The 23272-nt window shown below is 44.2% G+C and overlaps 1 protein-coding gene across 3 annotated transcripts in view; it reads left to right on the top strand.

Moving 5' to 3' along the window:
- Positions 1-11497: 11497 nt before the first annotated feature.
- hlcs (holocarboxylase synthetase (biotin-(proprionyl-CoA-carboxylase (ATP-hydrolysing)) ligase)) overlaps positions 11498-23272 on the top strand; it is a 34475-nt gene continuing 22700 nt past the window's right edge. For 2 of the 3 annotated variants that reach the window (XM_079283096.1, XM_079283098.1), the window contains exons 1-5: positions 11498-11855; positions 12385-12525; positions 14374-14536; positions 15612-16639; positions 17593-17772. In XM_079283096.1, the coding sequence (XP_079139222.1) occupies positions 11592-11855; positions 12385-12525; positions 14374-14536; positions 15612-16639; positions 17593-17772 (1776 nt within the window). In that variant the 5' untranslated portion in view covers positions 11498-11591. The remainder of the gene's footprint in view (positions 11856-12384; positions 12526-14373; positions 14537-15611; positions 16640-17592; positions 17773-23272) is intronic. The other variant, XM_079283097.1, reaches the window with a different exon arrangement.

A 23272-nucleotide genomic window follows, 5' to 3' on the forward strand; every position in this document is an offset into this window, starting at 1 on the left:
TGTGCTTTGGTGAGATCTTGTTCACACAGCCCACCAGTCATCTGTTCCTCCAGGGAGAACCTCTGCAGCACACACACACAAACAAGTTTATCATGTAAACGCGCATTTTCAGGCCCAGAATGACTTCTCAGGATGCACCTGTGTGCATTCTGGAAATAATTTGAAACAGTATGAACATAACTATGACGGTGACACTGCCTATAGAGTGAGGCACACCTTGACGTCCTGCTGTAGGGTGTAGCACAGGCCCTGCAGGCTGCATGTGCGGTCCTGTGCGTGGTGCTGCAGGCCTCTCAGGACCACATCATAGTAAGGCTGTGGGATGCGGCTGTCCACTGCCAGGGCCTGTCCTGCATCCATCGCCTGTTTGATCCAGTCCAGGTCCACGGTGCCCCACGGCTCACTGTCTAAAACAATGTATGGAGCGTTGGGAGAGTGACGTTATTCCATTTGACCAAACTGTCTGTCACCTACTGCAAGCCCTCACACGACAGGAAGTGCTTTCATCTTCAAAAAGCTCACCCTAAGGGAACAAAAACACATTGATTCTTATCTTCAGGTGCTTATACAAAAAAGAAAAGGATTCATATTCGATTTCATTTCTGCGGATAGATACCGCTCTCAATGCCACACACTGTTCCTTTAGTCCACCACGAGGAGCCGGGATGTGAGCGCTACCTGTGTAGAGCTCCTGGATCAGAGCACACAGGCTGTAGATGTCGGCCTGCGTTGTGCACGGCCGCTGTTTAATGACCTCTGGAGCGGCCCATCTGTGAAGGCTGAGTGGGAGGTCCATGTGTGCGGGGGGTTTGACACAAGTACGTTCACTGCTGGACACACACACACACACACGGAACATGATTATAACCAGCAGTGTAATGACACACAGCATATTTACTATTATTGCTAAATATACTCTCCATACTCTACGATGTAGGAATATTAATCATGTTGACACCAGTTGATCTACCTCGTTCATGTGTTTCCATTCACGGTACCCACCTTATCTTTACTGCAGAACAACAACAACTATTTGGAACTGATATGAAACTATGTGTCAAGTACTTGCACTTTACTTGAGTTTATCCATTTTATGATGCTTCTACTCCACTACATTTCAGAGGCAAACAGCACTTTTGATTCCACCACATGTATCTGAAAACATCAGTTATAAATGACTCAATATTATTAGATCATACAGATTTAGAATATTAATAGAAAAAGTATGAATCAACTACAACATAATGGTATATTATTGTAAGTTAAGGTACCCAGCAGTATGAAGTAATCAAATACTGCCGACTTTTCCCAGCTGAACATCAAAGGTGCATACAGTGTGATTCTGCACCATGAGTCCTCCTTAAGATTTCAGGCCTGCTGGTTTTACAATTTATTTTCCAGTGAAAACATGTGCTTTGTGTTTAGTAGTGCGGAGTCTTGTTGTTGATACATTGGCTTCAAGTTTTCAGAATTGTGCATAATTCAAATATTTTGTGTGTATACAAAGGTAAAAAACTGGAATAAAGCATTTCGCTTTCTGGGAATGTCGCCACAGACGTCTGTGGTGGAAATTTATCATATGGTTCTTTAAGTTATAACTTGTCTCACTTAAACCTGCATATACCAGCCTAACCCTGTTCCCACAAAAAGGCTGGGAAGCTGGCCTTGGTGGGCCGACAACATCTGTGAGGGGGAGGGTGAAGGGAGGAGACGAGATAACGCGCAGATATACTCTGCTTTGTCTTTTTATTGTTGTTAGACCTCCGAACCATCCGTGGGGAAAGAGCTCTATCCATTCAGCTGAATTATTGTTGAAGTGTCTGTTCATTAAATATGTTTTTAATACTTTAAGAAGTTCCATCGTGATTATTTATCACTGGGAGGTTAAAGAGATTTTTTTTCCACCACAACGTCCACTTCGTAATACTGCAAATATATAATCATTTCAATACTTTCATCAGTGGGACATGGGCCCAGTCACGATTGCCTTACCTCCTTCGGATACAGATAGTGACTGAACAGACATTTATTCAAATGAAAGTGTTGAAGATTGCCATTTTAAGTATGTTTTGAGGTCAAAACTTTTGTACTTTTGATTTCAAGGTGGTAATGAAATGGCCATTCAGTCTGAATCAGGCTACGGACAACAGACCTTTTTTTCCCTCTATTTTCTCAGATATTCATTTCAAAACTGCTTCATCATGCAGGAAGTTTAATCCGTGCCTTCTCCATCAAGCATGCAAAGGTCTGGTGTAGGTCTGGTGAAGGTCTGGTGTAGGTCTGGTCTGGTGAAGGTCTGGTGTAGGTCTGGTCTGGTGAAGGTCTGGTGTAGGTCTGGTCTGGTGTAGGTCTGGTGTAGGTCTGGTGAAGGTCTGGTGTAGGTCTGGTGAAGGTCTGGTGTATGTCTGGTGAAGGTCTGGTGTAGGTCTGGTGAAGGTCTGGTGTATGTCTGGTGAAGGTCTGGTGTAGGTCTGGTGTAGGTCTGGTGTAGGTCTGGTGTAGGTCTGGTGAAGGTCTGGTGTATGTCTGGTGAAGGTCTGGTGTAGGTCTGGTGTAGGTCTGGTGAATGTCTGGTGAAGGTCTGGTGTATGTCTGGTGAAGGTCTGGTGTAGGTCTGGTGTAGGTCTGGTGAAGGTCTGGTGTAGGTCTGGTGAAGGTCTGGTGTAGGTCTGGTGAAGGTCTGGTGAAGGTCTGGTGTAGGTCTGGTGAAGGTCTGGTGAAGGTCTTGTGTATGTCTGGTGAAGGTCTGGTGTAGGTCTGGTGAAGGTCTGGTGAAGGTCTTGTGTATGTCTGGTGAAGGTCTGGTGAAGGTCTGGTGTAGGTCTGGTGTAGGTCTGGTGAAGGTCTGGTGTATGTCTGGTGAAGGTCTGGTGTAGGTCTGGTGTAGGTCTGGTGAAGGTCTGGTGAAGGTCTTGTGTATGTCTGGTGAAGGTCTGGTGAAGGTCTGGTGTAGGTCTGGTGTAGGTCTGGTGAAGGTCTGGTGTATGTCTGGTGAAGGTCTGGTGTAGGTCTGGTGTAGGTCTGGTGAAGGTCTGGTGAAGGTCTGGTGTATGTCTGGTGAAGGTCTGGTGAAGGTCTGGTGTATGTCTGGTGAAGGTCTGGTGAAGGTCTGGTGTAGGTCTGGTGAAGGTCTGGTGAAGGTCTGGTGTAGGTCTGGTGTATGTCTGGTGAAGGTCTGGTGAAGGTCTGGTGTAGGTCTGGTGAAGGTCTGGTGAAGGTCTGGTGTATGTCTGGTGAAGGTCTGGTGTAGGTCTGGTGAAGGTCTGGTGTAGGTCTAGTGAAGGTCTGGTGTAGGTCTGGTGAAGGTCTGGTGTAGGTCTGGTGAAGGTCTGGTGTATGTCTGGTGAAGGTCTGGTGTAGGTCTGGTGAAGGTCTGGTGTAGGTCTGGTGTAGGTCTGGTGTAGGTCTGGTGAAGGTCTGGTGTAGGTCTGGTGTAGGTCTGGTGTAGGTCTGGTGTAGGTCTGGTGAAGGTCTGGTGTAGGTCTGGTGAAGGTCTGGTGTAGGTCTGGTGAAGGTCTGGTGAAGGTCTGGTGTATGTCTGGTGAAGGTCTGGTGTAGGTCTGGTGAAGGTCTGGTGTAGGTCTGGTGTAGGTCTGGTGAAGGTCTGGTGTATGTCTGGTGAAGGTCTGGTGTAGGTCTGGTGAAGGTCTGGTGTATGTCTGGTGTAGGTCTGGTGTAGGTCTGGTGTAGGTCTGGTGAAGGTCTGGTGTAGGTCTGGTGAAGGTCTGGTGTATGTCTGGTGTAGGTCTGGTGTAGGTCTGGTGAAGGTCTGGTGTAGGTCTGGTGTAGGTCTGGTGTAGGTCTGGTGAAGGTCTGGTGAAGGTCTGGTGTAGGTCTGGTGAAGGTCTGGTGTATGTCTGGTGTAGGTCTGGTGAAGGTCTGGTGTAGGTCTGGTGTAGGTCTGGTGAGGGTCTGGTGTAGGTCTGGTGTAGGTCTGGTGAAGGTCTGGTGTATGTCTGGTGTAGGTCTGGTGTATGTCTGGTGTAGGTCTGGTGTAGGTCTGGTGAAGGTCTGGTGTAGGTCTGGTGAAGGTCTGGTGTAGGTCTGGTGTAGGTCTGGTGTATGTCTGGTGTAGGTCTGGTGAAGGTCTGGTGTAGGTCTGGTGAAGGTCTGGTGAAGGTCTGGTGTAGGTCTGGTGAAGGTCTGGTGTAGGTCTGGTGAAGGTCTGGTGAAGGTCTGGTGAAGGTCTGGTGAAGGTCTGGTGTAGGTCTGGTGTAGGTCTGGTGTAGGTCTGGTGTAGGTCTGGTGTAGGTCTGGTGAAGGTCTGGTGTAGGTCTGGTGAAGGTCTGGTGTAGGTCTGGTGAAGGTCTGGTGAAGGTCTGGTGTATGTCTGGTGAAGGTCTGGTGTAGGTCTGGTGAAGGTCTGGTGTAGGTCTGGTGTAGGTCTGGTGAAGGTCTGGTGTATGTCTGGTGAAGGTCTGGTGTAGGTCTGGTGAAGGTCTGGTGTATGTCTGGTGTAGGTCTGGTGTAGGTCTGGTGAAGGTCTGGTGTAGGTCTGGTGAAGGTCTGGTGTATGTCTGGTGTAGGTCTGGTGTAGGTCTGGTGTAGGTCTGGTGAAGGTCTGGTGTAGGTCTGGTGAAGGTCTGGTGTATGTCTGGTGTAGGTCTGGTGTAGGTCTGGTGAAGGTCTGGTGTAGGTCTGGTGTAGGTCTGGTGTAGGTCTGGTGTAGGTCTGGTGAAGGTCTGGTGTATGTCTGGTGTAGGTCTGGTGAAGGTCTGGTGTAGGTCTGGTGAAGGTCTGGTGTAGGTCTGGTGTAGGTCTGGTGAGGGTCTGGTGTAGGTCTGGTGTAGGTCTGGTGAAGGTCTGGTGTATGTCTGGTGTAGGTCTGGTGTATGTCTGGTGTAGGTCTGGTGTAGGTCTGGTGAAGGTCTGGTGTAGGTCTGGTGAAGGTCTGGTGTAGGTCTGGTGTAGGTCTGGTGTATGTCTGGTGTAGGTCTGGTGAAGGTCTGGTGTAGGTCTGGTGAAGGTCTGGTGTAGGTCTGGTGAAGGTCTGGTGTAGGTCTGGTGTAGGTCTGGTGAAGGTCTGGGCCTGCATTACCTGGGGACCATGAAGCCGAAACCAGTCAGTTTGACTACTGAGAACTTGGTGAGGACCACGCTGTGGGAGGACAGGGCCCTCATCACCAGGCCCCCCCTGTGGATGTACCGCAGACCCTCGCACACCTGCAACATCACTGACAGCAGCCACCTGTCCTGCAGCACTGGAAACTCTGCACGCTGCACGGACAGGGAGTAGACAACACACACACCCACGCACACACACACACACACACAATGTACAGTACTGTTTACTGCCCATGGTTTGAAAGGGCAGCAATACAGTGCGACTTACACAACATACTATTTGCCTTTCATTTAGAATGAAACTCTTTCACTCGTTAGTGTTCAGATAGTGATTGATGTGTCCATCTTTGAGTCTGTCCACTGGACTCACTGCTCTCACTCTAATGTATTTCCGTGCCATATTTATTTTTGCCATATAAATTAATTCGTGAATGTGCATAAATGCCTACATTTATTTAAAAATGACATTTAATGGTGCATTTGGTTTGATATTGACTTTTGTTTGACATACAAAATGCCTTTATGAGGTCTTCCATGTTTGTTTCTGTCACTTCTTTGAGTGAAGCAGGAGATGGAATGCTCCAGCTTTCCTTTCATTAATAAAACGGAGGCACAAACTGCAACTCCAGACGTGTTTGAAACATGGTGAGTCATGTTTCTGGGACAGAAAATGTCACATCTAAGCTCGAAGACGACCTCTTTCAACTCTTTTGGCTTGTAACCCTTTAAATCTATGTGATCAGTTCAGACAAGGAGGGATTTTTTACTTCTCAGGTTGTTTGTCCTAAAGAGGTTTAAGTATCCAGTTTTTCACAATGAAAAAGCAAGTACAGGAGAAAACAAAGTGAATTTCCTTTCTTGTCTTTTCCAGAATTCAGAAAAATTGAAATGGAAAACGGGGAATTTGGGAAAGAAATAAAGCTGAATCTGAAATCGCTTCCTGTCCATCTCTCTATCTCTACACTGTAAGCTGTCAAACAAAGGCAACGAGGCCCCCAGAACACGTGTAGAAAAGCCTCCATGTACTCCATGTGTCTGGTAGTAGTATGACGTAATCCTCCAGGTGTGTCTTTGTTACCCTGATGTGCAGCAGGGTGTGCAGCGTGCCAACGTCGACCGGTTCAAACACCAGACTGGTCCTCTGGAGGTCATCAGACAGACTCACCGCCATCAGCTGCAGCAGCTGCGGGTGGAACAGCTGGCTGATACACACACACACACACACAGATAAATTACATTTTGGTCTTTAAGTTAGTTGTGAAGTGAATGTTGGTTCGCCACAGCTGATATGCTCCCCAGACCGGCCTCATGTCAGCCGGACTTGGTTGAAACTGAGAGGATTTTGAGGAAGGAAAACTCGGGGAGTGGACTCTGCTTCATAATCTCTATGTAGAAGTGCCGAAGGTCAAAACACACTTGAATTGTCCCACTGATCACACTTGTCACACCCAGAGGTGTGGCCTCAAGTGCAGAAGGGGCTCCATGCTTCTGCAAAGGACAGTGCTTCTCAGTCGTCTGCCGTGCTTCTCAGTCGTATGAATTAAAAACATGATGCTTTCCACATAGGAATACATATTCCCGTATTTCTTGGAGAAAAAGGTTATTCTGGACTCGATGTCGGTATCGGTGGTGATCTAAAAACATTACTTTAGAGCTTCCTTTAGAAATTCCACAAGTCAACAACCAAAACAATGTCTGATGGCTGCACCCCCTCACCTGCAGTAGTCTTGTTCCATGAGGAGCAGGTCTGGATAGGCTGTGTGACTGTCCCTCATTGTTTTTACTGTCACCCTGGAGCCCCTCCAGCTGGAACTGAAACACACCATTTGGTCTTCAATGTGATCAAATATCTCTGGCTTGAAGAACAAGTCATTACTTTCATATAATAACAGCCCAATTCCTGGTGTTTCTCTCACGATAATGTTGTTTTATCTTAGTGTGTAGATAAACAAATGGTGTTAATTACTTGATAGACATATTCTCCAATTATCATTTGATAAAAACTCTAATGATTGGTTGATGATTGAAAAAGTATGATGCTGTGTATGTTTTCACTCTAACCAAAAGGGGGAGCTGCAGCCCCCTCTTCCCTCACTACTGGTTCTGTGTGTGAGAACATTGAGAGTCAGATTCCCGGTATGTGTCGACACACTTGTAGTTCTGTGATTGTGGTTCTGTGTGACTGAGTAACGGTTTTACTTGGTCATTGAGGTGAAAGAGCCACAGGAGAAGGAGAGCAGAGGTTCATCGTCAGCCTGGGTGAGATCACCGTCTCTGATCAGTGGGACGGATGCTGGCACAGCCAGCGCCTGGCACAGCCTGTTAACACACACCTAGACAAAGAATCCTTACTTCAGGAGAACACCCAGTGCAGACCATACTGTCACAGAGACTGTCAGCCTGTATGCCCCATCCACACATCCAGATAACAGGGAGACATTGTACATGTCGGGGTGTAACGGTACGCGTATTCGTATTGAACAGTTCGGTACGAGGCTCACGGTTCGGTACGCATGACGAACCGAATACGTTTGGAAAAATACTTTTTTTTTTTTTTAAACCTTTATTTAACCAGGTAGTCCCATTGAGATTAAAAATATATTTTGCAAGATGTAAGTAACAATACCACATCACATTAAGGAGCAGTTTTAGTTTTTTATGCTTATGTGTTGCTGAGAAGACACCCCTATACACTCAGGTATAGTTCCATCATTGTTCAAAGTCAAAGAATAACTTTATGATGTTAGTTGTAATGAATGAATATATTTTAAAATCAAGTACATTTCTCTGGCATTTATAGTTTTCTACTGTACCGTAACGTACCGAACCGTGGCTCCACTGTATCGTACCCAACCCAACCGTGAGTTTTGTGAACCGTTACACCCCTATGTACATGTAATACAATCAAAGGTTTTCAACTATTCTCCACGTGAAAAAATTCAAACCGGCAAACAAAGTTTGAGCTTAAAGTTGAGCTGAATCTTAAACACTGACTTTATTTCAGTCGTCCCATGCATAGGCTTCCATCATTTGACTAACTGAAACGTTCAGACACATTTGAGCCGTGAGGAGAAAGCTGTGCAGCCGGTTTGTTCACGTTTAATTTGCTTCTAACTGTTTCTGAAAAATATAGTGTCACTCCCAGCCAACACAGAACACATACGTAACAAATCAGCATCCACTGAATACTGTATGAAGTGACATACCTTTCCAAAGCCTATACAGCAGGCAGCTGTACAGGGAGACTTGCTGTCCATCCTCTTATTGAACTGCCTGTCAATTCCGCTGAAGGGAGCAGAAACGTAGAAAGGGTTGATTATACATTATACAACCAACGACAGAGCTGTGTGAACGCTATTCTAATTCCCTGATGTTATTTATTCTTCTATGTTCAATAAGAACAATATCATGTTGGATAAGTGTGTGATCAACGTGGGCCGTACCATGCTTTTATGCGATCCATCAGAGACGCAGGGTGTGACAAGATGGACGTAGACGTGCGGGACGTCCCGGCTGGGCTCGGACACAGCTGCTGCATGGAGGACATGCAGCTCTCCAGGAAGTCTTGCATCTGATGAGACAGAAGCACGGGTGTAATTTAACCTGTTGGAGTTGCCGAGTCATCTTCACATAACCGGGAGAATGTTACAGGTTGGACCTAAAAACGTATGCTCAAGCTGGTGCTGCAGCTATTGCATGTCACACTTCACCAGCATCCGGTGAGAGAGACGCTGCAAGCTGAACAACTGAGCGGCTCACCCTGGCTCTGCCTTCCTGCTTCACAGTCCTGAGCCAGTCAAAGGGCGTCCTGCCCTCCCAGTCGTGAAACCTCAGATCTCCTCCAGCATCTAGCAAGCCGCAAACCACTGAAGGGTTACAGGAGAGTATGCCCGCGTGAACCGGGGTGCTCCGGTCCATACAGCGACTAGAAGAGAGTCGATAATGTAATCAATATGCTGTGTTGTAAAACTGTGACAGAAACATTGTTTTGCAAAGTCCCAAGTAAGTCTTGGCTTGGAAGTTCCGGGTCAAGTTCTAAGTCAAGACCAAAAAAGGCACAGGTCAACAGCAGTTGGTTTATTACATATTCACAAATAAATGCTTTTTGCAACAAAGGTCCCAAAGCCAGAATCGAACCTGAGACGTTGCAGTTGGAAATGTGTGGCCGGTGACCACTTGGCTAGCAAGGCGCTCTGTATTTATAACTTTTAAATACATTTGATATCTACAGGTATTCTATTCCTGGGTCTCGGGTTGAGGTTTGATATCGTTTTAGCAATGCAAAAACATACCGTCCACTCAGCATGTTAGAGTGATGTTAAACAGCGATGCTACTTTTACCTCACAAAAGATCTTTAGCTCAGCTGGCAGAGAGGCCATGAACCAAACAACAGACACACATTTCATTCTAGGCTACAATAGAAGTCTCCTCACTGGTATGTTTTATGTGATACTGTGCTGATGTGCACTGACAAACATCTGTCCCTTCCACTTGCGCAAAGGGCTCGTGTTGGATGTATTCAAAGTATGTCCGTTGTCAGAAATATGAAATTAATACGCGGCTTACTTTTACATGACATCACCTTGAATCTTTGGGTTTGTAGTGGAATTAAGTCATTCCAGGCCAGAGGGCTAAAGCTCGAGTCAAGACACAAGTCATTGGTGTCATTAGTGTTAAAGTCGAAATCATTCTATCAGCGTGACCAGGACTTTAGAGGTAAGCTTTATGAGAATGCATGAGCTACAAGTATCCTTAGAGTGAGTGCCAGGCCCAGACTTACTGGTTGGGATCAGCCCCGTGACGCAGGAGCAGCTCCGTCACCTTTGCTTGGCCCGACAGAGCGCCATGGAACAGTGGAGTCTGACCCAAGTGATTCACACAGTCCACGTCAACACCTGGAACACATCAGGAAACACGGAGCACAAGCGTCCCTTTATGTCAAGCACTGGGTGTCTGACTTAAGGCTAGTATTGGATTCATCTTTATCTGCATGATGTCAACCTGGACGTATTACTGGTAGTTATAAATACAATACTGGTGCTATTACAGCAACCAAGTGACATACCCTTATTCAGAAGTTTCTCCAACTTGGTGAGGTTTCCCATCAAAGTGTATTTGTGCAGTTTAGCCTGTACACCTCCAGTGGTAACAACACCCACATGCACAGGGCAGGGGAATGGCAGCATGCTCATCCTGTTTATGGTCGTCCCAGCAGACAGTTACAGTGACGTCAGACTTGTTGAAGCCCGTTTGACCTTATGGATGCTATTATAGCTAACATGTTTGATGCAGGTCAAACACCAGTGATCTATGCAATTATGCAAAATCATTCAGCCTAGCAGCACTGCCTCACAGCAAGAAGGGAATAATATACACTTTCAACTAGTATTAAGAATTAGTACTTTTACTGAATACATTTAGAATTCACCCCTTTATTCCGTTATAGTAATATATTTCTAACATTGACGTTACTTATGACATCATCTCTCTGTGAGTTCTGTAAAATCCAACATACAAAGTAAGTTCCCATATAAGGTTAATGTATTAGGATGGAGGACTTTACCTTTTATAATTAGCGTAACTTTAAATATTCTTCTTCTTTTTTTCAGATTTCAGATATAACTTATCACTAACTGTTAGTTCTCCTTAAGACATTTCTCTTTATCCATATCATATGGAAAATTAGCAAAACTGCTAATAAAATGCTAGCTAACATTAACTATTTTTTTATAAAACGTTAGCTTCTGAAAAGAACACCCATACAATAAATAACTCCTAAAAACACTCAGTGTATCCATATATATGCCTGATCAATATTGAGTCGTAAAACTCAGACTTACGTAACGTTACAGGTAACAGATGGGTTCACTTTCTTATAGCACTAGCTAAGCTCTGCCTCATGTTGGCGGAGGGACCAGGTATCTGACCCGCCTCAATGTGTCACGTGTCACTCATGCCTCTCAGTCAATAAGGAGTCACCTCGACTGTTAGCTGATCCATCCATGCTAACAATCTTTTCATACATTACTTCAGTGGCCATTGCAGTGTGAAAAGAGCAAACAGAAACTCAGCAAAATTTTAAATAAAACTGTAAGATATAAATATATAAATAAATACAAATGTATGGAGGTGGTTGTGTTGAGGTAAGGGCAGGGTGTAACATTAGTTGGCTCCTGTTTGTGTTTTATAGGCCTATATTTGTTTCAAACAGTTCAAAAATACTGGGGAATAATATTCCCTCCTTTGCTTTTAATATCCTGCCTGAAAAAAAACGTAATGATGTTGACATCCGCCATCTTGTTTGTAGCTAGCCCAAGAGCACTGGCACACACTCCAACATAGGTGGCGGCAATGCGCCATAACGCTTGTTACTCTACCCGCTGATAAATAGAGAGACGAAGAGTCGTAGCAACCAGCTTGACATTACAGCCAGCAGTCATGTTGTAAATGCTGTGAACAACATCAACATAACGTACATGGCGAGAAGAGCGGTCACGATGTCCCCCCTTCGTGTTGGCCGGTTAAGATGTTAATAACGGTGTGCTACGTCTATCTTTGGGTGCGCTTTCACAAGTGCTACTCTGTTTTGATACGTAACAGCCTGTCCCGACTGAGCAGCGGCAACTTCAGCTTCAGCTTCCGAGTCTGCTCCAGCTCGGCCTCAGCACCGGCAACAGCGTCGCCGACCGGGCGCCACACAGCTGCGCGCCGGCAGCCCGGTCCGTTTCCAGCCGAGGACAACGTTTTCCTCCAGCTGGGAGACAAGGCCGTCTATGTCACGGAGCCTCAGGTTAGATGCTTGAGCTAGCTTTAAATTGGCATGATATCGCACAACCGGATCCGGCCTGGGCCTGTCACCGCCGTGTTTACATTTCTCATTTCGCTCTAGAGCTACATAGAACAGTGGTGCAAGAAGCTAGCGGTCCTGCTAGTCCTGAATTCCAAAACGCAACTTCAGTCAAAGTACTTCAACAGCTGTGATTAATGAAATTGAATGAAAAAGGGAAACAAATCAGCAGTGTTTACAGACATAGCCCTGAATCGCAAAAACTAAGATCTATAGACCCAAGTCAGACTTAAGTCAGGAGGAGTCCTCATTTATGAGACTAATCTTGGACTTTTGACTTGCTTGAGACTTCACTGCTTGAAGGCCTAACTTGATATGAGCCTGGATGTCACTGTGTCACTGTCTACATGCCTTTATGTCATTCTGTGCCTTTATGGTCGAATCATTTTAGCAGCCTCCCCGTCACTAACTACTAATCACTGTGTGACAGCCTGGTAGTGTTTGGAGTCATTCTTCCCTGTGCTGTCCCCAGGCATGCGACGACCTCAGCAAATGGACCGTGCTGTTGGGGTCCTCTCTGGTTTGCGGTCCGCGAATAGAGAGCATTTCATTCATCATAGAAGCTGCAGGACACAGAGTGGGCTTCCATTCTCCTCACACGTCCAATAAGAAAGTAGGCACCACACGTTGTCTAACAAGTAGTATCCTCAAGAGCACCGTTCTAATTTAGTAAATCTGATTTATTTTGCCCCAACAGCCAACTTCATCATACCTAAATCACATGAATCTATAGTTCATCTGTTATATTCTATGTCCATTTTTTCATATTTTATTCATGGCTGTTATCTAAATATAAGCTTGTATCAATACATTTTTTCGATAAACTGTGTAAGGAAATCAGGCAGATGTACCGTTGCTCCTCCTTGAGTAAGACATGGTAATACTGTGTGTATTACCGGTTTAGGTTATTGTAAATGGTACATCATATCTACTTGAGACCAGCTTTTACCTTTCAAAAATCAGATTGCATTTAGCACCCTCCGGTGGCCAATCGCTTCCAACCTTTCTTACGGTATTTCAGAATCAAAAATACATACTGATACAGGTCTGTTAATCTAGTCATTTATTAACCATACTTCAACAGGCCTTCCATATTTGGTTGGATGATGCATTCAAGAGTTATGACAGTGCTCTATTAACTGCCCACATGGTGGTGTTAACATGCATACAGTATGTTGAGCATATGCAGAGGGGGAACCGGTGTGCCAGCGACAAATATGCAAATTAAAAGAGCAGGCAGGGCAACCTGAGACTGGACTCGTGTTGATCGTCATGAAGCTCTGGTAGCTCTGTGTAACTGGAGGTGCTTCCACCTGACAGAAAAAAAAGTATTCAGGTCTTTGTTCTTAATATAATCTCCATGCATCCCCTGCCTGCTTTCCTACAGAGCATGATTAAGTGATGCCATTTATTTATTTTCATCAACTCGGTTTTTTTCTTTTTAGCATGCTGGGTTTTTAGTGGTTTTATAAACCACTAACTTGCTTTGCTCGTGAGGCATTTGGTTGCACGTTCCCGCAGGGCTTCTCTTCTTTTGATGCGCTCCCTCTCTCCTCCACTTTTCTGTTTCTCCTTTTGTCCTCCAGTGCTGTCCATTTGTCTTCACACCGCTCGGCCATGTGCTGACTGGATGTTATGTTTGTGCCATGTTTTCACTTTGATTTACCCATTTCACTTTGCATTTTTAACACTGCTCTATTAATCTCTGTGTACATTTGTTTTCATTTCACACAAGTGGCTTCCTGATTATAGTATTTTAGAGGGTTCAAATGTATTTCTTAGTATGGGTAAATTAATATAATTTAGATACTTTAGCTGTTCATTAATTCTGGCATCACGTTTGCATATATAAGTTATTTAACGTATTTTTTTTCTTTCTATTTTCTCCATTTTCCCATTTTCTAATTCTCCAAACTGCCACTGTGAGAAAACCATTGCACACCATCATAATGTATGCTTAGCGACTGAGAGTGTTTGGGGGAAACATCAAGTTAGTGTGGGAAGCATCATCAGTAACTCTGTTAACCTATTAAACTACAATGGTGCACCATTACCACATACTGTATGTCTTTATTAGTATATACACAGAGTTGCCACTAGTTGCTAGCTACACCTGTATACATCTCTTACAACTTCTATTATTCAACTTCCAACCTATTTTCAATGGCATACTTCATGAGTATTACTTACAGTATAATGCAGATTTAAATATTATTGATCTTCAAATTATTTATTCATCTTTTGTGGGTTTGACAATTGCATCGAAATAAATGTTACATTGGTCAAGTCGTAAGTTTTAGTTGCTCCTGGTTTAGCAAACAGCTCCCATGCATTATCTCTTTAACATGTAGCCTGGTTGCTCTGTCCAGAGTCTGTCTGTGTTTGTGCAGCAGACAGACATGATGAACTCTAGCGGATCAGTCCTGGGTGTCAGCTAACCAGTCATGTGTGTTGTGTGCAGGTGCTGAAGTGGTCTGACTACTGCCTCCCTCTGGCCCGCAGTCCCGGCCAGCCCTTCAGGGCCGTGGCTCAGGCCAGCGTGGACAACTTCAGCCGGCTGGGCGTGGCTTTTATCGAAGATCGCCTTCAGCTGGACAATGGACTTACGCCATCAAAGATAATCCGTATGCCGCCTTCAGTTCATTTTCATATTTCCCCTTTTCATATCACTGCCTCAGAACACTGATGTGGCAATATATCTCTTTCAATACTTATTTCATTTAATGAGCTGTGCATCATCCGTTTTGTAAAGTCACGGTTTAATAAACCAGAATGTGGCTTGAGCAGATTTCTAATAAATTGCACTGTATGTGCATTGTTCATCCTCATTTATACTAGATGTCTGCTACATTTAGTGATATTATTTTTGGTAACCTTTGGAACTATATTTGACCATTTCTGTTTGTTACACTTACATGTTTACATCTTACATTCGCATCATAATCTTTGAGCGGACCCTTTGGCTGTGAACACAAACCGCTGTTTTAATTGACTTCAAGATTTACATATAATCAGAACTGTTTATTGCCAAGTACGTTACACATACAATGAATGTGACTCGGTGAATGGTGCATAACAATAAACAATAATAACATTGCAACTGTTAATATATCTATTGTTACTGAATATTTAAGCCATGAAGTGTATTGGAGTTTAAATACAGAAATACATTTTGTAATATTTGCAGTTAACCACTTTTATGTCAAACATTAAACTGTTTAGTTGTGTTTATTAATTGTATAGGATTTCTCAGACACATGGCGTGTTCTGGTCTAGAAACACAGATCTTAAAAAACTACACATTCGCTATTATTTGGCCCGTGACTCCTTATATTTAGCTCAACATTCATTCACCCTCACTACCTGCTCAGCACCAAACTGCAAACCGACACAGTTAGCTGGTGAACACAGTGGAGCTTCTAGCAGCTGCAGAGACAGACATTTCTCTCAGGAGTCGATGGAAACTTGAATATTGAACTTTCTTTCACCGTGACTGCAAATAAGTGCGAAAGCTATCTGCTGGAAAAATAGACGCGTTTCGACTATGTGACTTGGCTTAGCTTGTAAACTGAAATACATGTATTTTATATATATATATATATATATATATATATATATATATCTTTTTTTTTTTTTTTACTAAATTTAAGTCACCAGATTGCACTGATGTTTTTCTAAATTGTTATGACCTTCCCGTAGCTGTCCTCATCCAAGAATCCACCCTCAGCGAGCTGCTGGAGAAGCAGTGTCCAAAGACCGAGACACCACCGTGTCTCTGCGACCCCCGGACTGGACAGGGCGTTGCTGAGCCTTTGCGCCATCACCTGCCGGCCGACCGCCAGCACCCGACGTGCCTCAAAGGCAGCCTCCTCCTCACCCCAGAGGTCAGGAGGAGGTTGGAGGAGCGGCGAGGGTCGGAGCCGCTCTGCAGCACTAAGGACCCGGGGCCCATTTGCGACTCGGAGGACCGCTCCTTGGGGAACCATCACCACATGGAGGGCCACAGACACCACCTCCATCTGTCCAGCTGCAACGAGTGCTTGGAGCTAGAGAACAGCACCATCCTCTCAGTGAAATACGCTTCGGCTGAGAACATTCCGGACCTTCCCGATGATAACTCGGCAGGGCTGGACAGTGGCGCTGAGACTCTGGATGACGTCCACGATGCCAAAGGGTTTTCTGGGCAGAGCGGTGGACTGGACTGTAATATCAAGCCGCCAAATGTTCTGCTGTACACGGGCGGCTGCCAGGAGCGTTTTCAGGATGTCCGGCAGATTTTATCAGAGTGTATAAACATGGAAGACAACATAATATATGCCCTCCAACCACAGCAGGCTCTGAGCGACCCTTGGCTGGACAATGCCAAGCTCCTCATCCTGGCAGAGAAGGAACCCCTGACCCCCCAGCTTCAGACCCGTTTTCTCACCTACCTTAGCCAGGGGGGCAGGGTGCTGGGGCTGGCCTCCACCCTGTGCCCGGCGGGCCTCTGCCTGGAGGCCAGGGTGGAGCGACGCGGTCGGGTCGGCAGGCTGAGCTTCACCAGGGAGGACAGCACGGAGCTGGAGCTCAGCGTGTTGTCGAGTGGGAAGGTCTACGTCAGGGACACGCAGGGAGGAGGGGAAGTGGAGCTCTGGGGGGAGCTGAAAGGGGACGCCCCCCATCAGAGGGACATGGTTGTAGTCAGGGTGACCCACGGAGAGGACGGCGGGGAGGCTGTCCTCTGCCAGGTAAAGACACATGCCATTGCTAAAGGGGATGATTGCAGTGGTTTAAAGGGCTGATTCTTCTTTGAAATGTTTATAGCTTCAGTCTTATTCGTCTCATTCTCAAACAGCTCACTGGACACTTATTTTTCAGTGGACCTGTTTTTTATTGCACTCCAATACAACAGCTTCGCCATGTATTCTACCATTATGAAGATTGTCATGTTCGGTTTTGATTGACACTTCCAGAGAGGTAAATGTGTGGTTGTAGTTGGCAGTGGTGATGCACAAATATTCAAAACATATTTCAATACAATGCAGTCAAGTACAACTAACAATTTAACCTCAGTCATGAACATTATTATCAGAACATCCTGTAAGACGGTGCCTGATGTTCCTCCAGGAGTCCTGGGTATCATCCAGCAACCCACGTTCAGATATGACCGTCACCAGAGTTAATGTGGTTGTCCAGCGGTGGCTGTGAAGCTTGCCGAAGTTGCCGCTTCTGTTGAGGTGGATTGGAACATAACTCGTCACCTCTGTCCTCACTGCAGCTCCTCGTATTGTCCTTTGCTTTCAAGCTGCATCGATTAGTCGTCAACTATTAAATCTCATCAAACTATTTAGACGATTGATCAAAACTAAAATATAACAACTCAAACTTGGTAAAGAAAAGAAAGTCAAAATACTATGGTTGCAGCTTCTTAAATCTAAGTATTTTCTGCTTTCTTTACTCCTCTATTACAGTAACATTAATAATCGACAACAAAAATAGAGTCGTAATCCTACTTAATTTATATTTCGATATGAGGAAGAAGACTGCAATTTCTGAGATGTGTTGTGAGGATATGTCTAAATTGCAAGTGCAGTTTGTTGAAATGCATGATGATATTTGCAATTATAAAATACTTTTTGAGTCTGTAGGTAATTCTAAGGCTAAAGCTCGTCAGACATGCTTTGTGTTCCCCTGTCTGCAGGCCCACCTGGAAATTGCTCCCGACCCCCAGAATTTGACGGCCAAAGGTTTCGATGAACTGAAGGTCAGCAACGCGCTGCGTTATGAAGTCTTGGCGGAGATCCTCACCTCTCTGGGCCTCAACTGCAAGCTCAACCAGACTCTAGCCCCAAGTCCAGTCCACCTGCTGGCCACCTCTCAGGTAAGACCCCTGCTGCTCGCCATCCGTACGCTGGCGGGCTGCAGGATTAAGATACGCTTGTGACCAACAGAGTTCGTCCACATAACAAGGCCCGTTATTCTCTGCAACAAGTACCAACACAAAAGTAGAAAAAAACAGTTTTCTGTGTCTATGGTCTGTCAGTGTTTTCAGCAATGTAAAAACACAGTTAAGTCGATGTCTATTTATCCATCCATCCATTCATTCATTCATATACGCACACACGCATACACACACGCACACACACAAAGCAAGCACCAGATTTTTTTTGTTAAAGTTAATTGTATGAGCAGCAGCACAGATACCCGGCGTACTACGCATGTGGAAACAATTTGGCGTCCTTAATGTATGCAAATGTCTGAGCGTATATATGCAGCTGGCCCACAGAAGGTCTGTGTACAGAGGGCCAGTACAAACAGGGCAGTAATCAGTCTTTGATCAGCCATCGCAGTGACTCGGTTTGGGTACCATACGGTTTGATTTTTGGAAAAACATTTCAGCATGTTTTATCGTGAAGATATGTCTGACTGCAGTCAGATTAATAAAAAGCTCAAAGAAAATATTTGGAATATTTGAAAAATTGTAATTTCAAATGTGTAGGTATAATACGGAGCAAATCTGAATTATATATCAATATAGATTTTAGGTGTCTAAAATACGGCCACATTGTACCTCATACAAGCCCACTTCAAAACATCCAAACTATCCCTTTTAAAATAGCCCCAAAAAAGCCGTCTCTCCTCTGACACTGCTCTGACAATAACCATAAAAGGTGCATGTCCACTGGAGATTTTAAGTGTCCACATCACTTCATCACATCATGTTGGACTGCGATTTGCCTCCAAAATAGTGATGTCACAAAATCAATAACAAACTGCACAGACATCATTCTGCACAGTGAAGGTCCAATTCATTTCAAGCAAATATATATACTTGTGTGATGATGAACACAGATTTGTCCTTATTTACATTTTATTTCAATATTTGTGCGGACATGTAAGAAAAGGATGAGAATGGCAGCATTACTTTTGCACTTTTGTCTCAGGAGATTGAGGGCGTTTGTCAGGAACGGGGTGGTCATCATGAAGAATCGCATACGGTTTTTACTTTTAGTACGTACTGCAGCTGCCCTTACGAAGTACATACTATTGCATGCAGTATGCATTCAATTGGGACATAACCATTGCTCCTTGAACTTTATCCCTCCTGCTCATACATCTGCGGCACAGAGAATTGTGGGTCAGAATAGTGGGGAAAAGCATCCTGGTATTTTTTGACATACTGAATTTGACAAACTATGTATTGGGACAAACTAAATCTTTTTCTGGCATACTAAATAGTAAGATAGTGTGGGTGTTGAAACACACAGTGTGTTTTTGGTGATGCATGTACTCAAGACGAACCACTAGGGGGAGTCAGAGCTCCGGGGTTGCCGAGAATCAGAAATGAAGAACCTGAGTCACATTTTCTAATGTGACCTTTAGTTCCACTGGCTGGTACCATTTGAAGGGAGATGTCCTACTTGGGCACTCCCTTAAAAAAACATAGTATTACATTAATATTGGCAGTAGTTGCTTTAGTATTGTAGTCGTTTTTGTCTTCATTGCTGTATATTTGGATTGCTGTGTGACTTTTAACCCTGCTGCCCCAGCCACTCCCCCCACAGTCCCAACAAGAAGCAGGCTTATGGAAATTGGGGCCTGCAGAATCGTTTCCAGATTGTTGTGGAGGAGAGCTGTGAACCTCAACATGTCTGTAGAGCGGCCTCTCTGCTCCTGCTGCACTACGTTGCATCGGTTCCAGTTGCTTCTATTCAGTCCTAAGGTTGTTTTTGTGCCTTGGTGTTTTGGTCCTATGTCTGAGCGGTGGAGGTTTCCATTAGCGCTTGTTGTCCGGCATTGCTGCCCGCTCTCAACAGGTTGGAAGTTCTTCCCTGAATAAGTAGAATTTCACAGATTTCTTCCCATTGCTGGGCCAAATATTAGTAATATTCTCACCAGCACTTTGAAATTGACGTATTTGGAGCCCAGAAATCAAACCACTGTTATTTGTCTGTTTTGGCAGACAGACACAACCTCCTCTCTGTGTCACATATTGCATCCTTTCAGCAAGCGGTAGAACCTGAGCAATACATTGGTGTGGGTAACATTATCCGCCAATATCGATCCACTTATATTGATACTATGTTTTGTGATACTAAGATGATTCTCAAAAATATGGTCAATTTTTAATGATTAAAAAATAGATATGCTGTCTCTGCATGTACTGTATGTGTTTGTAACACTGTCTGTTTATATTTTTTATTTACTTAATTTATTACTTCAAGAATACCTTTTTTCTCAGACTTTATGCATAATGGTGGTCTGTTCTTTATACTTTGACAGTTTTTCTAAAATTAGATATGCTTATGCTTAACATATGCTTAAAGTATCACAATATATCACAATATATTTAATCATAATATCACGATCAAGATTGCCAGATTCTGGCCAATACACAGCCCTACTTTTTATCTCTCTCTCTCTCTCTCTTTATCTGTACGTGTGTGTGTGTGTATATATATATTAGGGGTGTAACGGTTCACAAAACTCACGGTTGGGTTCGGTACGATACAGCGGTACAGTAGAAAACTATAAATGCCAGAGAAATGTACTTGATTTTAAAATATATTCATTCATTACAACTAACATCATGAAGTTATTCTTTGACTTTGAACAATGATGGAACTATACCTGAGTGACCCATCTTCTGGGGTGTCTTCTTAGCAACACATAAGCATAAAAAACAAAAACTGCTCCTTAATGTTATGTAGTATTGTTACTTACATCTTGCAAAAGAGATTTTTAATCTCAATGGGACTACCTGGTTAAATAAAGGTTTTCAATTTTTTTTATTTTATTTTTTATTTTTATTTTTTATATATATATATATATATATATATATATATATATACACACACGCACACACACACTACGGCAATTATTACTATTGATGTATACATATCTGCTGATAAGTAACGAGAACAAATCGGTTGTATAGTTTTAAACCTGTGTGCGGCCAAGGTAGCAGTCACTACATCATGCCACTGCAACAGCTGTAAGGCTGACACACTTGTCGTAGTCAGTGTAGTAGCAGGACTCTTTGCAGGTGATGAAAAGTCTCCAGCACACACTAATTCATTCAGTGTGGTGGTGATCAGTGTGACTGACTTCCACCGCTGCTCAGTGGGTGTTCCTGTTCTCCGCCATGAGGTGGAAAATCACCATTTCCCTCCGTATGCAAATGAAGTGGGCTCTTGAGTTAAATAGAATCAGGACAGGCATGGATTTGCTTTTATATTATATAATTCATTCACAAGTGCAGAGGCTTATTGTGTGTCAAAGTTGTCAGATGTTATTTTCTTTATTTACAGTCATCAATAGAGTGAAAGTTGGGTGAGCATTCCGATGGAAGCCCAGTATTTCTGTTCACTAATGTGTTGGCCTATCATTAATTCGGCCCTGCACTGGGTGTTAGGCTGTCATATATCTAATGGGACCGCTGACAGCCGACACCAATCTCTCGCCCTGACCTAACTAACCTTTGAGCTGGCTTTAACTCCTACTCTCACCCAAGCAAAGAGCAGACACTCAGCAGTCCTATACATCTACATCATATGTGTTTAGGCTAAGCTACCACGGCACGCTCGATTGTCCAGCCAACACTTTATCTAGCGCCACTAGTCTTACAAGTAGTGACGAGTTATATGAGAAAAAATGTCATTCCATTCTCTGACCTTTTCAAGCATCCTTGAACCCTATGCTAAATGAGAAAGCTAACATTAACCAACGGGACAACGCCGCTGTGAGACTACTTTGCCGGGAGGAGAGCGGACGAGAGCTACGGAGAGTACAGCTGGCTAGTTATCTAGCAAGCTAGCTTGTCCATCTCCAGAGCTGGCTAGCTAGGTGGCGACTGTGGCTAAGTGGAGAGCAGGGCCGTCTGATAAAAGCTTTGGATAAAAGCGTCTGCTAAATCAGTGGTCCCCAACCCCCGGGCCGCGGACCGGTACCGGGCCGCGGGTCATTTGGTACCGGGCCGCACAGAAAGAATAAATAACTTTTTTTCATTTCATTGATTATCAGAGTCGGAAAGATATTTTATTTTGAAAAATGACCGGATTCTCTCCCAATTACATGCGCCTGTCTCTCTTGACACATGTCAACACGCTTGTCACGAGCGTTACTTCCCAACCACAAAAGACCCACGAACTGCGAAGGAATGGATCCGCGACCCATTTGTGAACAAACCAGGTGAATCGAGCTTATCCGTGCCAGAGGGAGATCAGCTGCTGGAGCTTGAAAATGACGGCGGCCTTAAAAGTATGTTTGGGACAACAACTCTGCTGCCGGTGTTAAATGTTAAATTACCAAGTACAAGTGGGAGTTTTGCTGGACAGAGTTCGAATCCAGGTTGTTGCGATCTTTCCATAAATGTATTTTCTTCCATGTATTTCTTCATACGTGGCTGTGATGCAGTGCTCACTCATACAATCATAATCCCTGCAATCGATATGAGATGTGTCTTTTAGATCTCCAGCAATATGTTTGTGAAAGTGTGACGAATCAGGCGACAGAGGCAGAAAACCGCTGCAGCTGTTAAGCGAACACAACACGCGCACAGAAGGAAAACCAGTAGGTCCAGAAACCAGTAGGGACGTAACACCGGTCCGTGGAAATATTTTATAACATGAAACCGGTCCGTGACGCAAAAAAGGTTGGGGACCCCTGTGCTAAATGACTGTAATGTAATGTAATGTTACCTAACTAGCTAGCTTGTCTGTCTCTAAAGCTGACTAGTTAGCTAACTAGTCTCCTGAGCTCATTCCTGCTCTTCTCCCGGCAAAGTAGTCTCCTAGCGTCAAGAAGTGAGGGACTGTCAGCCACCACCCTGCTGTTGGGGTGATTTTCTTTAACCAGTGTAACGTTAGCATGGAAGCGACCATGGTGGTCACAGTTCATCATCTCAAATATATGTGATATCGACTCTGGCACTCAATAACACAGCAAGATGACATTTTCCATGTCATGTTTCCAGAATCACTGAAGATAATCCACGGACCTCGTTGTGAGCAGTTTCATGTTGGGACTATGGTTGAAGGGAAATAGTTCCTACATTAAACTGCGCACAATGAGATCTGTAAGTTGTAAACAACGCAAATTGTGTAAAGGAAAAAACCCCGTTAAATAACATAAATACCATCTCTTGTCCATAGCCTGAGCTGGCTAGTTACCTAGCTAGCTAGCTAGCTTGTAACTATCTGGGATTCAATGTAGGATTTTCAAACGGCTTCACGTGACATCATCTTTTAACAAAATGTGTTTTCGGATAGTATTTATCTGCCTGAAGTAATGACTATATACTCCTTAAAAATTGTGTTTTGCTGTGATGCTTTTCCTTCCCTGGCTTGTTTAAATTCTGCCAGCTGGGGGTGGAGCATTTA

Source organism: Melanostigma gelatinosum (genome assembly GCF_949748355.1).
Source record: "Melanostigma gelatinosum genome assembly, chromosome: 14".
NCBI classification, from domain to species: domain Eukaryota; kingdom Metazoa; phylum Chordata; class Actinopteri; order Perciformes; family Zoarcidae; genus Melanostigma; species Melanostigma gelatinosum.